We start from the raw sequence: 17,636 nt of genomic DNA, 5'->3' as shown, positions 1-17,636 counted from the left end.
CCAAGTTCTAAAAAATTATTAATAGTTTAAAGATCGTTAAGAGTCTTAAGACAATAATCATTGGATGCATAAACAAATAGAATTAAATAACTAATCATACATTTTTTTTATCAAATTAATAATAACTTATTATATTTATAAATTATATCAATTGAATAAAAAAAATAGAATAAATAAGAATAGTGGAGTATTCTAAATGCTTTACCTATATATAAAAAAAAAGAAAAAAAGAATAGTAACACGGTTAGGAGTAGGGCTAAGAGTAACTGTGAAACGAAGAAAAATAATACTCTAGTAATAAATTTTTGTTTTTGAAGTGTATGGTTTTATAAATATACACGTGGTCACTCTTTTGGAATTGGAGTATGTAGTAAAAGATTTATTGGGCTTGAAAATGTGTAGAGCACTTATCAAACTACTTGATTGAACATTGAAAAAACTAAGACAACATAAAAACTAAGAATCATGTTCAAGCTTATTTTAATTAAGCTTAACCAAAAATTTAAAATCAGGGTGTTCATATTTTTGCTGTGGGGGTCAAAACAAGATTAAAAAAAATTTATATATAAATTTTTTTTTTTGGGGGACCAGGTCAGGGGGTTCATTTGAACCCCCTGGGCTGCTCTTGGAGCCGCCCTTGCTATCATGTCACCACCTGCAATTACCAGTACATGTTTTCAAACCGGTGTTCAATGATTGTTAGTGTTGTTCAATTGATTTGTGTTTTGTGTATAAAATCTGGGCCTCCAATCATGAATGATATTTATGGGTCCGTTTGGATATAGCTGAAAACTGAAAAACACTGTAACAAAATAATTTTTAAATGTGTGAATAGTATCGTGAAACCCATTTTTAATGAAAAAGTTGTTAAAAAGTGAAATTTGTGGGTCTGTAAACAGTGAAATTTGTACTGAAAAGTCAATTATTGCGGCTACTGTTCATTAAACAGTAGCTGCTACAGTGCTGCTACAGTAAAAAAGAGCTAAAAACGCGTATTTTTTTTTTTTTTTTTTTTTTTCTGAAAAAACACAGACGTCAAATGTAAATGTGCCAGCCAAATCAGCACTATATCTTAATTGTTCTGCGGATTTTCAGGCACAATATGTGCAACCTGTTGAGGCTTTCAACAATTTCTACCTAAAAATTACTTGATATCATCCTATTGATGGATACAGTAATTATAGGTTTGGTTTTAAGATCTAGGGTGGTTTCTTCCAATCAACTTTGACCTTCTGCAATAAAAAATTCCGAACATGTCTGTCCTGCCAGCTTGTTCTGTTTACTTCATATCAAGTTTGGACCTCCATGCGTGCATTGGTACAATGATGAGCAAAGTAGAGATTGGTTTCACATTGCTCCAACTTTTCAGATTCTAGATTTGGTTGGCAACATATTACTTAGGCAATGTAACGCCCCAGCCTATTTAATAACCAAAAAAAAAAAAGAAGGGTTATGGCATTATAAATTTAGTGGCTCCATTTTCTCACCACAACCTATTGAAGGCTCTGGAGTCTGGACTCTAGACTAATGCAAATGAAGACATGCGCATGCCCCTCATGCACTCTACTGCCCAAGCTACTTCCTCATCCTACTTACATCTTTGTTGAATTAAGCATCTTTTCAGCAGAACTTTCCAGGTACTAGCTGTATAAGCACATTCAACAAATATACGGTCAAAAATTTCCCCAAGTTCACTTTCAAAAACACTCATTGCCTCTGACTATCTATGAAGGACTTACAAGTTACAACTAACCTTGCCATTTTTAGATGAAACATGCTGATGGCAACAGTGCCTGAAAATTGACATTATTACTGGATGCTTCTTTCTAACAAAACAAAAATTTCAAGAATTGGCAAATATATTACTTCCACTAGCAGTGGGCAACGGATTATATTATTATTTTCTTTTGAGGGTACCATTTGTGTGGAGCACTTCATAATGTATGCAAGCTGTTCGAATCCAAAAGCATCAAATTTAGATTATGCTCAAGCTCATAATGCTCACATTATATTCCACAGATCAAGAGTAAAACTTGATGATGCAATAGAACCCCAGAGTTAACAAAAGAGCTTATTTTTCGAGACAATATGTCAGTTAACACAATTGAAATAAGGAGAAAGGAGCATACCATACGTGAAAGTGTAATAATATTTCCTCCTATGTTGAAAGCACAACATATTGTCAGTGAGAAAATCATATTTATATGTTAATAGTATATATTATTTGCATATAAATTCTCACAAATGCGAATTTCATACCTATTTCAATATGCCACAGCCCATTTTGTATTAAAAAAAAATTTGGGTAAAATTTTTTTAAAAAAAATTAATATTACTTCATATTTTAAAAATTTAACTGTTGGATTATATGTGTTTTACGCTCTTAACACACATGTCAAATTTTGTGCCGATCGGATGTCATTTACTATATGATCTAAAAACGTATTTTTTATGCATAATATTAGATTACAATAACTTGTAATTTAAACAATTGATTGATGATATAGTTAATAATCTTTGATCTTCTTTGATATAAAAAAAAAAATAAAAAAACTTTGATCTTTTAGAAATTTTGCAAGCATGAAAGATATAAGAAGAAAATGTAATTCAATTGTGAATTTGTCAGTAATCGCATCCAATAAAAAGATTTATTAAGTAAAGTTGTAATCTTAAGTTGTAAGCAAGTTTGTAGGCTCAATTATAAGTTTAACCATATAAAAAAAAATTACAAGTTCTGAAAAGAAAAAAAAAAAAAATGAGAACTAAAGAGACGTGGGTTGATAAAGTGGTAGGTAAAAGCAACACAGTTAATACATTTGAAGAGGNCAAAACAAAAAAAAAACAAAAACATACCAATGCATGACTTAAAAACTCAAGGTTCTCAATAAATATTCATTTCATAAAAATTAACCTACAAGAGAGTCTTCAAATAAGTAACAAGTGTGCAAGTGCTAAAACAGAGAACTCTATGCATGCATGACTTTTATACAATTGACACACACAATATGTATTTATCTCAAAATAGTCATGCACTCAGTTGCAAACACAATTTTCAAGTTTCTCCATAATATCAAGTAGCTCTAAGTCGAGAGAGACATTAGAAATCATGTTATACACCTCAAGAAAAATAAAACAAGACACAAAATAAATTTTTCTTTTTTTGTCTTTTTGAAAATTTTCAATGTTTCTAGATTTTTGAATAATCAAACAACCCAAGATAATAAAACAACCAAAAACTGAAAGAAAACATGTTCACAAATAATTGAAATAATTAAATTTAGGACAAGTAAACAACACTCACCTTAGAAAATCTTTTCTCACCCATACAGCAAATGTCTTTGGCTTTGTGGGTGAAGAACCATGAAAACTAGAGTGTATTTGAGGGATCTTCTAAGAGAGACAGAAATCCTGCAATTTCCTTTCACAAGCCAACATACTTAAATTTTTCAAAAGCATATGAAACAATTTTTCTGAACCTGTGGCAAGAGATATATTATCACATATCCTAGACTAGAATACAGAATGCTTAATTTTCAATTTATGCTAATTTGGATGAATGTAACTAGAAACACCACAAAAGTGACAAACAAGAAAATTTAGGAACATCAATATTCCTAGACAAAAATTTTGGTGACTACATAAAGGCATTTATTACCAATTTTTCACCAAAAATAATTTCAAGATGGAGAAGGTTTATATAAGTTTTTAGACCCCTGGAAAACACAGTATTTAACCTAATTTATTAGCCAAGTAGTTACTTAGGTTATTATTCAAATCTTGGTTAAACATTCATCACACATAGCATGCACAAGAAAAAACTAAATAACACAAGATGTGATGATCTAGGAAAACCAATGAATCAAACTAGTTTCAAGGTAAAAAACCAAGGAGGAACAATCCCAAGAGAAGAATTCATTATATCAAATTGAGATTTACAGTCAAGAATACCAATTCGTAGTAAATCTACTCGCACATGAACCTTGATTTCACGCTTTAGATCTCCCACATAGACCTCCAGTCTATGACTCTAAGACCATCCTTGATGGTTTAGATCCAACACCTTTGATGACTGCTATGCATCAACTTCAAATCTACAAGTTTTAATAATATGTAGATTGATTTCTGGTAGTGACTTTGAAAGGAGAAGGCACAAAACCTTTAGATCTCAAAAGAGAAGCTCCCAAGTCTCTACAAAATGTGCCTTAGATTTTCCTTTAAATACTATGTGAATTATATCTGAAACCCTAACCACTTACTAGGCTTAATGGGCTATTAGGCTGAAATTAAATTTTGTAGATTCGTCTTTCGGTCAATCGAAATATCTTCTCGATTGGTCGAGTTTGGCATGTTTCGAATTCCTAAACCTACAGTTTTCTTATTCTTGTATTCTGACTTGCAATACCTTGAACATTGTCTAATATACCTTATAAGATCTAAGATCTATGTCTAGACAAATTTGTGCTCACGGTTTGTTTATTTTGTTCTAAATTTTTAGAACCTAACAATTTATATCATGTTAGAAATGAAATAGTTGAATGAATTTGTAACATGCTTAAAGTGAATAAAAATTTACAGATATAAAGGAAAGATAAACCGCATCCTCCGGATTTGTGTGATCCTCCATCCTATACGCACTAAGTAATTTCATTGAGCAATCCCTTGGAGTGGCTCCAAGATGCTTGGTAAGACTTAGGAGTTCTGAACACAAACCTCATGGATTTCCTGAGATCTCGGTAACTACTAATTAAATAAACCACTTGGAGTTATTATAGTGAGGAAGTTATCTATCAAAATTGTGGTTAAATAATTAAATTCACTCTTTCTCACTAATTAAGTTTTTGGGACAAGTAATAATATATCATAACTAGCTTAAATCCCATTGCTTAGCATTGACACTTATTATTATTATTATTGAGAAGTATTTTAATTGTAGGACTATTTTGGATAGATTTGATTTTTTTTTTTTTAATTTTAATTATACTTCTGGATTTTCTGGATTTGATTCTTTACTTTTTAAAATTGAACATTTTCTCAAATCTTTGATTTGATATATTATATTATATTAGATATTAGATATCATTTTAGATAATATTAGATAAATTTATAATAAATAAACTTAGCTTATAACCTGCACTATTTGCAGGGCGTGCACAATGATTAAGTATTAAAATTATTATATAGCATCAATATTGGAAATTATGGTGAGTTTCTGTCATTGGCCAGATATTGCTGGGTATGGGTATGGCAATTATAATAGAGCAATCATGGTGTTGACTTCAATGGGAACGCTTGGAATTGAATAATTAAAGTAATATTATTACTGGTCTAACAAAGATATGTTCAAAGCAAATCAATTTGATTGCATGTTAAGATCTAACATAGATATGTTCAAAGTAAACGAATTTGACTGCATATTAATTTTGGAAGGCAATGCAAGAGGAAATATATAGAAAAACTTCTTATAATTTAACTACAAGAACATATGCTTCACCGGGTTGCATCCAATCCCCTGAATCATTTTTAGTTTTGCCACCACTGGCCGAGGTGCACCTCTAGTGTTTGGATCCACCTCTAATTTGGTGTATTGTCCAAATGTTGAGAGTATAATATGATGATTGAATTATTAAACATATAAATTTATGGGTATAAGGGTTCATATATTAAGGATTAATAATGGCTCAATTTTGAGCAGTAATGCACATTTTTCAAAGAAGAAAATACATTTGTTTTAATGATTTATTAGCTTACATGCATAATTTCATTGTGGTTATTGTGTGTGCTTTTTGGAATATATGCGTACAGTTTGTCTGTAATTTTTTTAAAACTGTAAATAAAAAATAAACATTAAATACATCTTAACCACTATCCTTATGACATTTGTTAACAAAATCATTAATTTATTAAACTTTAATATGCTCCATGTTTACAAGTTTTTTATTTTACATTTATTAAAATTTTAATGCAATCAATGATCAAACAACTCTTTGAGACTATGAGGTTGTATGACATTGGGAGTTCCACTCCAAATTTGCTCCGTGAATTGCTGGTAGGCCTTTTCGGAAGGATGAGGAGCATCAAAGAACACATAGTCACTAATGTTCCTACATAATTCGTACTTAGGGCCAACTGCTCTCTTTCCTCCGCAACTATAAATTCCATTATATGGACCAGTTCCACAACATGAAGTCTTCCCTTCTTTAAAACCTACCCAAAATAATTAAAACGAAGATGCTATTAGTCAATGGCAAAAATAAAAAGCAAAGTACAATCATAAAAAAAAATACATATTGCACTATTAAAATGTAAGTGACGTACCATATTTTGAAGGATTATCTATTCTTTCACTAAGAAAAGTGTAGAAATCGGCTATTGAAATTTTAGTCCTTTCAGTTCACTCTTTAGCTTCTTAAGGGCTTTAGGAAGTGCTTTATTGTGTAGTTTCGTAATTGATGTAACTTCCTCCACGCATGGATTGGCGTTTTCTGGTGTTATTGCTTTCACAAGCGGGAGACAACCCAAAGGGGGCAGGTTTAGGAACACATGTTTTCTTCCTCCTTTCTTATATATTTCCTAACAAATCAAATTATAATTATGGCCAATTAAGTCACGAATAACCTAACACAAATTTGTTCTAAATATTGTACAAAGCACTAATTGTAATTACCTTGATCACATTTGTAAAGTTACCAATTACCAAATTTACATATTCTTTTGGAGAGTAGACACTGGAGTTTGAGGTAAAGCGGAAAAGGTAATCGTTGCTTCCAACGCTAGTTAAGTAAACAGCTTTTGACAACAATTTCTTGGCTTCTTTTTCACCTAGTCTTTGCTTGAACAGAGTACCCAGCTTCTTGAAATATTTAAGTTGAGTATTTAAGGCTACAACCTGTTAAGCAAATGAAACGAACAAAAGAGAAGTACACAACCGTGAGAACAGAATAGACATGCTTATATCATAAAAACATAATCCAAATCTCAAAATATGATGGAATACAGGAGAAAAAGGCTTATATTTCATAAGTATCCAATCATATATGAAGCAAATGCAAAGATTTGAATTTGGGTACGCAGTATATCTAAAATGCTAAGAAAAGGAAACAGAGCAGCCCTTAGGTTTTCTACTTTGATTCATGTTAAAGATATCAAAGGAAACATGGCAACACTTGGGTTAGATACGTTGATTAATGCATGTTAAAGATATCAAATCTTAATCTTAGTCAACGTCCAATGTTTGGTAGTAAAAAAAAAAAGTAAAAAGAAAACTATTTTGATCAACAAAAAAGTATGGTTTATTTTTAAAGAATGTTTTTCATTAAATTTTTTTGAAAAACAACTCTATCTCACAACAAGTTAAATAAGAGAAGTTGGAAGATTATTTTTCAACTCGTTTAAGACAATTACCAAACATAGGAAAATGAGGTAGTTTTACAGAAAATACTTTTTTAGAAAATAATATTTTTGCCTAAAAAAACAGAGCCTTAATATCCAATTTAGAATGCTTGTAAAATAATCTTGCAAATAAAGTAATTTTGATCTTACTCAGTACAAGTAAAAAAAAAAAATCCTAATCCTTCTTATAGTGGAAATAATGTAACCATAGTATTTAGTCTACTATAATTATCCTTTATTGGGATTATAATACATAGAGCCAAATATAAAGATGTAAGTTGTAACCATCAAAGGTTCTCCGCAATTAATGGAGTCCTCTAAGGTTAAACAAAACTATAACTAATCATTTATTGTGTTCTCTCTCTCTTTCTCTTTCTCCGTTTTCCTTCTTTATATTCTCAAGTACTTTCTCATTATGCCATAATATTGTTTCAATTATTCTACCATGGAGTAAGAATTTTTTTTTTTTTTTTTTTTTTTTCTGTTTGTTCCAATCAATAGGAATATAGGATGTATAGTTGTTATAGAAGAGCTCTATAGGCTATGCAAGCAAACTTTAGCCCTAATTGTGCTTCATTTCTGAGAATCCTAATTAAAATTCTTTTATTTTAGGAGTGTACATAGTCAGTAGAATGCATACCAATCCTTGACGAGTTTCATCAAGAGTACCAGCTCCTCCTGATGCAAAGTTAGCCCCATCAACGTACCGATGATAACCAGGATGTAAATATGGAGGAATTAGCTCCAAGTTTGCATACTCAGCTGCAATAATGATTCAAAAATTAATTGAGCAACAATTGAAGCCCAATAGAAAACAGCACATAACTATTATCTTACCAAGGAAATCTGGAATCAGACGGCCATTTGAGGCTCTCCCAGTTGGGTATTTGAAGAAGGTTTCCCCATAAGGGGAAATTTGCCTGGGATCAGGAGGTATGATATAGTTATTGTCCACATCAAGTATTGAATCCCCAAAAGAATAAGGCACATGTTCCTTTGTCAGGCAGATTTTACCAAGGCATTGGGTTGGGATAAATGCATGCATACAAAACCAAGAAATAGAAATGGAACCTTAACTCATATACCAAATCCGTTGATCACTTTGTTTTCAAGGGTTTTTTTTTTTTTAAGAGAGAGAGAGAGAGAGAGAGAGAGAGAAGGGTTAATTGTTTAAATGTAAAATTCAAGGACTATATTTAAAATGCAAAACGTTCAAAAACTGTATATTAATATGTCTAATAATAGTACTTCTAACCCCTAAAAATAAAAATAAAAAGCTAACAATTTTTTTTTTGAAAAAATGTTCAAGTCAAGTCCACAACAGTTGTCACGGATAATGAAATACAACTAACAAAGTGATAATGTTAAGTTAGCAAACTCCCAGAGGCTAACTAAACTCTAGGAATATTATTTTTTTTTTTTTTTTTTTTTTAATTCAATATTTTTCACACATGTTGAAAATATAGTGGAAAAAGATATCTTTAATTTTGTATGAGTATGTACTAGTTTGTACATGTATTAATGGGTTAATTAAGAAATTTGATATTTCTTGTTTGTGTACCCTCTATAACTTAGTTGAGCACTGTCTATGCACTTATTAAGGTAGCCATTCATGCATTACATGTTATCATGCATTACTTTTGTATTTTATTCATTTAGCATAATGTGTACTTTATGATTTTTGATCATAATATAAAATATAAAATTTATTTATTTATTTTTGTACTGCACACCAATTAGTGCATGATTAAGGTTGGCCAATGAAACTTTACATTCATGACTGTGTACCATATTTAGCTTAGATAAGCTTTGATATGCACTTCATTAGTTTGTGTTATATTATGCTTAATTTTGTGATTTGTTTTTAGTTTTTGATCAAAGGATCTTGATTTTGATGTCACATATATTGATCATGAGGACTAAAATTTTTTTAGGAGAAAGACATAAATAATTATCTCACCACTAGTGTAGAGCAATCTGTGTGTTTCTGATAATTTATATATATATATATATATATTTATATGAATTCAAGAGAAATCTCATGCAAAAAATCCCTGATTAAAGGTGATGTAATTTTTTTTTTTAAAAAGTGTATACTAGTGGGGTCGAAATAAAAGAAAAGAAAAATATATGTGCCCTTGCTTATGACTACACATTAAGTTTTTAAGCATTACAAAAAATCATGAAAGCATTAGTTAATAATTTGTAACTCTACATTAGGAGATGTGGGAGATATCAAATGTATCTCTTTAAAACCAATGTAATTGATAATATAGAAATTGGTTTGAATTCTATCTACATACACATATTTTGTGTTTTGTACATATATTAGTTACACACTACACACAAATCTTTGCTAAATCAACTACATGAGACTGTGTGTGTTGTACAATTTGGCCATCTTTAATTGCATATAATCTGTTGTGTAAATGCAATTAAAAAAAAATAGTTGGGAGATTTGAAGAAAAGTTTTTATCATTTTATTATTTTAAGCTTAAAGTCTATGTTTTTAACTTCTTAATTGGTTTTGATATTTGCATCTGAGTGGCATCATGTTTATAAAACTTTTTTGAATTATGTTCATATGCATTGAGTCTTCAAAACTACTTTTTAAGTTGTTTTTCTGCAAAAAATTCCTGATTTTTAAAGTTTTGAAGTTTTTCACTGCTTCAACCGGTTGAAGTTTTCCCTTGACCAATCTAAACTATGAACTTTTGTGCATAAAACATTCTGCCTCCCTCAATTGCTACTGCCTAGTTTTTGATTGATAAAAAATTTTCAAATTTTGTTTTCGATTCCTCTCGATTGATCTAAGTTTAAAAATGTCTCTTTTTATTCTCCTAACTAATCAATCTTTTCATGCATCATTGTGGTTAAATTCACATGCACTACTCATATAGTTTAGGACATGCGTTGCATTGTTTCCTTTATATTTTTGCATTCACACCAACACGCACACACTTTGCCAAATTGGGTACTCAACTTGATCTAAAAAAAGGATTAATTAATTTTTTTTTTAATATTTTAGTATATGCTATTTTTCTTGATGTGTGAACTATTGAAAATGTTTTTGAGTGTTAATTATGGTGGATAATAAATGTGCAAATATTTTCTCTACTCCTGAAGTTGATTTAGTTCAAAACACCTTGACACTAGAAACACATTACATGCTGAATTTTTATATCATTGAGATCTTATATTGTATAATCTAAACTGATTGTGCCTGGAAGTGTTTTCATGCATCTGTTTATAGGCCACATAGCGTTAAGTTTGCATATATTGAAAGAAAGAATATTTGTATTCATGTGATTCCTCAATTTTTTTTTTCTTAAAAAAAAAATTTGGTTTTTTTTGTGTGTGTGTTTTTTTTCCTACCTCCTAATTAAGTTTTCCTGAAAATTGTTTTTCCCACAAACTTGTTTTGTTTTGCTTATATTTTTATAGGGAGAGAAAGCTTTTTTTAAAACCTGTGCTGTTCATAGGGGGAGTTGTTGCTATTCATAGGGGAATTTGTCTCTATTTTCTATGGAGCTTATTTTTTTGTGCTTCCTTGATTCTCTATTATCTCTTGACATCTGTTGTGTATGTTGTCTGTATAACTTTTGATTGGATTGTCTTTGTCAATACATGACAAAAAGGGGAGAAATAGATGAATTTTGGGAATTATGTTTTAAAGGTTTTTAAATTGTTTTTATTTAGGGGAGATGAAATTGTTTTTGAAAGGGGGAGAAAATAAAAGTTTTATTTTTTATTTTTTTATTTTTTATGTATGCTGTTATTTCATATATGTTATTTGTTGTCTATTTGTTTTTATTTCCATACATGCATTGATGTGCTCTTTTGCATGTTTTAGGAAATTAAGACAAGTACATTTCAATCAAGATCTTCTGCTTCTCTTGCAACTTCTGATTTAGAGGTCTTAGATTGAGATTTATGGTGTATTTGAACATTTTATTGTAATTGGGTTGTTCTTGTATTTGAGCATTTCATTGTGTATGTAAGTTTTATCACGGATTGCCAAAATGGGAGATTGTTAGGTTCTAAAAGTTTAGAATAATTGACAAACCATAAGCACAAACTTATCTAGATATAGATCCTAGATTCTATAGGGTATATTAGGCAATGCTCAAGGTATTGCAAGGTTTAGGAATTTGAATCTAGAAGATAGTTCAACCAATCGAAAGAAGAATATGAAGAATTCAATTTCGTCCCAATAGCCTAGTAAGTGATTAAGATTTCAGATCTAATTTACATAGTATTTAAAGGAAATCCTAAGACACATTCTGTAGAGACTGGGGAGCTTCTCTTTTGAGATCTAAAAGGTTATGTCCATTCTCCTTTCAAATTCACTATCGAAAATCAATCTACATATTATTAGAACCTGTAGATCGGAGTTGTTGCATACTAGTCATCAAAGGTGCCGGATCTAAACCTTCAAGGGTGGTCTTGGAGTCATAGACTAGAGGTCTATGTGGGAGATCTAAAGCATGAACTCAAGGTTCATGTGAGAGCAGATCTACATCAAAGAAGTGTGAGGGGTTCAGAGCTCAGTTTGATAACTGTAGTTAGATTTACTACGAATTAGTATTCTTGACTGTAAATCCCAATTTGATATAGTGGATTGTTCTCTTGGGATCGTTTCCCCTAGGTTATTTTACCTTGAAACTAGTTTTTTTTTATTAGTTTTTCTGGGTTATCACATGTTGTGTTATTTAGTTTTCTGATGTGCATGTTATGTGTGATGAATGTTAATCCTACATATGAATAATTAACCTAAGGAACTACTTGGCTAATAAATTAAGTTAAACATGGTGTTTTCTAGGAGTCTAAAAAATTACATAAATCTCCATCTTGAAATCATTTTTGGTGAAAAATTGGTAATAAATGCCTTTACGTAGTCACTAAACTTTTTGTCTTATTTCAAAGAAGCCATCACCTCCTAGCATTTTTTATTTTTATTTTTATTTTTTTGTTCTGAGATGAAATTCTATTTTAGCATAATCTAAATATATATGTGTGTGACACTCGCTCCTAGAAATTGGAACTCTAGCTCTTGACCCTCCCCTGATCCACAAGAACTTGTACTTGTAGAGTGACCATCATGCCAAGGGGTGCATGATGGTACCTCCTAGCATTTTGATTTAGTGGAGTCGATTTCGTATTGTACCGGCCAATACGGCCGATGTTTACAGTACCGGAACCTTGGCCGATACAGGAACGCTAGTATTTCGTTTCGGTTTAAATACCGGCCGTATTGGAGTCATTTCTGCAATACCGGAGCGAATACCGAATTTCAGCCGATAAATGGATACTGGGCTGAAATAAAAATCTCCATTGTTTTGTTGTAGATTTCTAAGAAATTGAAGGTCTTTGAAGAAGAATAAAAATAGAAGAAGTAGTTGAGGCTTTTGTGAATCTTTGAAAAAAAAAAAAAAAAAAATTCACCTATCGTTGCAGATCAATCAAGCTACTGCGTCTTCTCATTTCTTTGATGCTACATCATGAACTTCTTCTCCTTCTTTTACTTCTAGCAAGTACACTTCTTACCCATCAAAATGGTCATGTCACTCACGTGGCCTATAGAAGGTGTATTTTTTATTCCCTTTAACTATGTTATAGTACTAGTCTTTAGCTCAAAAAAATATATATATTCTGTACTAGATGGTGTGTATATATATATATATTATAATAGTTCCTCAAAATTTTTTTTTTTTATAATAAGCAGGTTTTCAAAAAAGAAAAAGAAAAAGAAATTATAATAAACTATATATTCTGTACGTTAGTTAAATAGTATTAACTTTATAAAAATATTGAATACTTTTTATTGCTATTATTATTATTGTTATTATTATAATAGAATTAGTGGTAGTTTCGAAATGGTACATCGGTATAGATTGGTACCGAAATATATCGTTCTACTAGTTAAATCGATATGACATCCGGTATGAAATTGACTTCCTTGTTTTGATTATGTTGTCATGCCATGCTAGTTAAAATTTAGTGCATAAATTATTGATTATGTCGCTATGCCATAAATTATCTTATCAAACGATCGGCATGCTATTCAAAATTTAGTGTATAAATTATCTTTATCAAATGGTCTCCACAGCAGCCATAAAATATTGATTATGTCACAATGCCATACTAGTGCATGTAACGGGATTGCTTGTTTATGTTTGGCTTTAAACAATGTATATTCAAATCCTTATCCTCTCAAAAAAATTTCACATGAAAATTGCAACAAATGAGAAGTTAATAGAAAGTAAAGAAGATTTGAGACGATGAGTTTAAGGCTCTATTTCTGTTTCTTGGTTTTGTATGCAAGCATTAGTTTCCCAACCAAATGTTTTGGTAACATCTGCCTGCCAAAGGATCATGTTGCCTTCTTCATCTTCGGGGATTCAATAGTAGATGTTGGAAACAATAACTATATCACAACTTATCTCCAGGCAAATTTTTTTCCTTATGGGGAAACCTTCTTCAAGTACCCACTGGGAGAGCTTCCAATGGCCGTCTCATTCCAGATTTCATTGGTAAGATATAGTTACTAGTGTGTTCTTTTCTCTTCAGCCTGAACTGTTGCTTAATTTGACTATTGAAGTATTGGTGCAGCTGAGAGAGCAAACTTGCCTCTAATTCCACCATATCTATATCCGGGTTCTAATCGGTACAGTGATGGGGCTAATTTTGCATCAACAGGAGCTGGTGTTCTTGCTGAAACTCGTCGAGGATTGGTACATATTCTATCTGATTATACGCAGGCTAATTAAAAATGAATGTTATTAATTAGTATTTTCAAAAATGGAGTTCAATTAGGCTCAAAGTTTTGTTTGGTCTGATAGAGCCTCTATAACAACTATCCTATTGATTTGAATCAATGTATCTGATTTAGGGTTGCTGTGAAATTATTCAATGCATCCACTGTAGTTTACGTTCCTCTCATATAAAGGAAGGAGAATCCTACATATAGGTCACACACATGAAACCTACATTTATGTGAAAGGGAAGTGCAGTACGTACAAGTGTATTAAATAATTTCTAGAGGTTGTCATGGTTTCTTTTGTTAGTATTTTTTTTAAGGATTGTTCAAGCCTTGATTTGACCCAACAAATTGTATCAGAACCGCTCAGGTCAAACCTAGTAACAGAACTACTATAGTGAATGGAGTGGCATCAAAGAAGTATCTAGGTTTCTAACTTTGGTCGGTATGGTTGGTAGTTCCTCCCTCTAAATTGCGACTCTCTCCGTTCACTGCCTATAGTGAGTTTTCCTCCTTACAACCCCCATCGGTCTCCTTTTTGCCTAGATTTTGTTCAACCTAGATTTCTCGCCCCTCACCTTTTTCATCGTTGGGCTTTTATATCTATTGAGTTTTGGTCATTTGGGTTGTTAGATCTATTGAGTTTTGGTTGTTTGGACTGTTAGATCTACTGACTTTTGGTTGGGTTCTCAAATTTGTTTTTTTTTTTTTTTTTTGATGATCAAAGCAGTCGACAACCATACCAATCCAAACCGCTTCCAACACAATCAGAATTCGAATTAAGCGACATGCTCAGAAACCTCCCAATGTGGTGGCAGTTTGTCTTTTAAGGTTCCCAATGCGGTCACATGGCTCAAAAACATCCCCCCACACCGACTGTACCAAATCATATTTAGCACTATTTTTTATAAGGAAAAACTTTGGCACAATTACCAAAAAAAAAAAAAAACCCCTTAGGAACAATTTCCCAACTGAATTCAAACACGTGATTGCACTAGTTAATGAAGTACAAACAACAATTTTTTCTAGGCACGATTATATACAATACAACAATATGTTTGAATTATTAATTTTAGTTGAAGAACTTAACATACTTGAATAATTAAATATGTTTGATATACTACCCAAGTTCAAATCCATGCATTGGCCAGGAAGGCATTTGTTCATGCGTGGACTTGGACACTTCGCTCTCAAAATAAAAACTCTCTTTATTATTTATTTATCATATTTTGACATATAGATTATGTTCTTATTACATTTGTATATTTCTAATATTTTCTTACTTGCCTTTTGTTCATTCCCCCTCATTATCAGGTGATAGACTTGAACACTCAACTCCATTATTTCAAGAACATGGAGACTCTGTTAAAGCATAAACGAGGTGAAGAAGAATCCAAGACATTGCTGGTCAAAGCTGTTTACTTAATATGCATTGGAAGCAACGATTACTTTGTCCCCTTCACTACAAACTCCAGCGTCCTTAAATCTCTCCAGAAAAATACGTAAATATGGTGCATGATTGGAAACTTGACAACTGCGATTAAAGAAATAGCAGTTACTGTTTATAGAATATTTAGAACAATTTGTGTAAGATTATTCTTGTTTCCATTTTTAAGTTGGTTATATCTATACTTTGATTTATCAGGAAATATATAAGAAAGGAGGAAGAAAATACGTGTTCCTAGGCTTGCCACCTGCGGGTTGTGCCCCATCTATAAAAGCACTAATACCAGGAAACACAGGTGCAGGCATGGAGGAGCTTACAGCACTAGCAAAACTACACAATAGAGCACTTTCTAAAGTCCTTCCAAAGCTAGAGAGCCAGCTCAAAGGATTCAAATATTCACTGGCCGATTTCTATTCATTTTTTTTATTGAAAGAATAAATAGTCCGTCAAAATATGGTATGTCACATTGTCCTTAGCTTTCATAGCACATAATGTATTTTATTATTGTTGTACTCAATATTTTAGTTTTATCATAGACAATTAGCACCATTGTTTTAATTATGTTTGGAAGGTTTTACGGAAGGGAAGATTTCATGTTGCGGAAGTGGTCCATACAGGGGAATTCCAAGTTGTGGAGAAAGATCCAATGAGTACGAATTATGGGAGAAAGTGACTTTTTGTTTTTTGACTCTGTTCTGTTCATCCTACCGAAAAGGCCTACCAACAATTTGCAGAGTTAATTTGGAGTGGAACTCCCAATATCACAGGTCCTTACAATCTCAAAGCATTGTTTGAACACTGATGTATTTAGATTAATTAATAGTGCAATAAAAATGTCCGAGCTTATTTATAGACTGAATTTAAATTTTTAATAATTCAAATTGTTTGAATATATACTCTCAACATTTGGAAAGTACATTATTTCAATGTGAATAATTTTTACTTAAACTTGTTTAGTATTTCATTTGTCCCGAAAATAGAAGTTTTATTTCCAATTTTGTTATGAATGCGAGTCTGGTATACGTGGGTGTGTTTGGATACCACTTATCTTGCTGAAACTGAAAAATTATTGCTGAAAGTACTGCAAATAAGGGTAAAAGTTAATTGAAATAGTAAAGTAGGGCTTATGAATAGTGACAAAAAGTGCAATGAGACCCATGAATAATAACAAAAATAAGTTGAATAGTAAAATAATTTTAATTTTTTATTTCAATCCAAATGCACACAATTCATTAAGGGCAAGTTTGGTACACTATAATGATTATTACATGGGAATAGGAATAAGTACTATAAGGAATACATTAAGTTGGAATATAATAAGTATTACTATTCATTAGTTTTGTGACAATTTAGGAATAGAATCTTGAATATGTATTCACAATTTAATATAGTATAAAAAGAAGGTGTAATTAAATCATTTTTAAATCAAATTTCCTAAAATACACTTATTTTAGGGTGTTCAAAATAGAGCTAATAAGGAGAATCTATTTTTTTTTTTTTTTTGAAGATGTGACAACTAATGGCTTTTTAAGAAATTTTTAATAAAAGTTATTACAAAAGGTGAAAGAATAAATATTCAGTACTTTTGATAAGAAATAGTTATTTCTCATTTTGAAGAATAGCTATTCATAAGGAATAACTATTCATTGTAATAAAAACATAACCAAACAACTGAATAGTTATGCTATAGGAATATTTATTACATTACAGTGTCTATTACAGTTTACCAAACGTGCCTTAAGGAAAATGTTTTTATTGAAACCGATTGGATGCTATTAAGACCATTTCTCATTTGAAATGAAAATGTAAGCCGTGACAAGAGTATCCCAAATGATGTTGCAAGAAGCACACCCTGTAAAACCGAATTTCATTAAAATTACAACTTTTAGGTGATGATTAAAATAATAATTTTAGAAACTTGTTGGAACTTTTGGTTATTTAGTTTTTTTTTTTTAAATTAAATTAATATTTTAAATTTTCTAAATTTTTTTTAAAAAATGGCAAGAATTAACACTTCTCCATGACATTGATCGCGGTTAA

The 17,636-nt window shown here is 31.1% G+C and overlaps 1 protein-coding gene and 1 pseudogene across 1 annotated transcript; one reads left to right on the top strand and one right to left on the bottom strand.

The window, feature by feature from the left end:
* Positions 1–5,893: 5,893 nt before the first annotated feature.
* On the bottom strand, positions 5,894–8,434 carry LOC111999344 (GDSL esterase/lipase 2). Its single transcript, XM_024031474.2, is given in 6 exon segments — positions 5,894–6,204; positions 6,316–6,375; positions 6,378–6,570; positions 6,665–6,886; positions 8,030–8,151; positions 8,227–8,434. Coding segments are annotated over 6 exon segments (1,044 nt in total). The 3' UTR covers positions 5,894–5,965.
* A 5,236-nt stretch (positions 8,435–13,670) lies between these two features.
* LOC111999353 (GDSL esterase/lipase 1-like) lies at positions 13,671–16,398 on the top strand (annotated as a pseudogene).
* The last annotated feature ends 1,238 nt before the right edge of the window (positions 16,399–17,636 follow it).

The sequence above is a fragment of the Quercus suber genome, unplaced genomic scaffold (genome assembly GCF_002906115.3).
Source record: "Quercus suber isolate HL8 unplaced genomic scaffold, Cork oak 2.0 scaffold_169, whole genome shotgun sequence".
Taxonomy (NCBI): domain Eukaryota; kingdom Viridiplantae; phylum Streptophyta; class Magnoliopsida; order Fagales; family Fagaceae; genus Quercus; species Quercus suber.
Note: the sequence above shows the minus strand (reverse complement) of the source record. Positions and strands in the feature narration are given on the sequence as shown.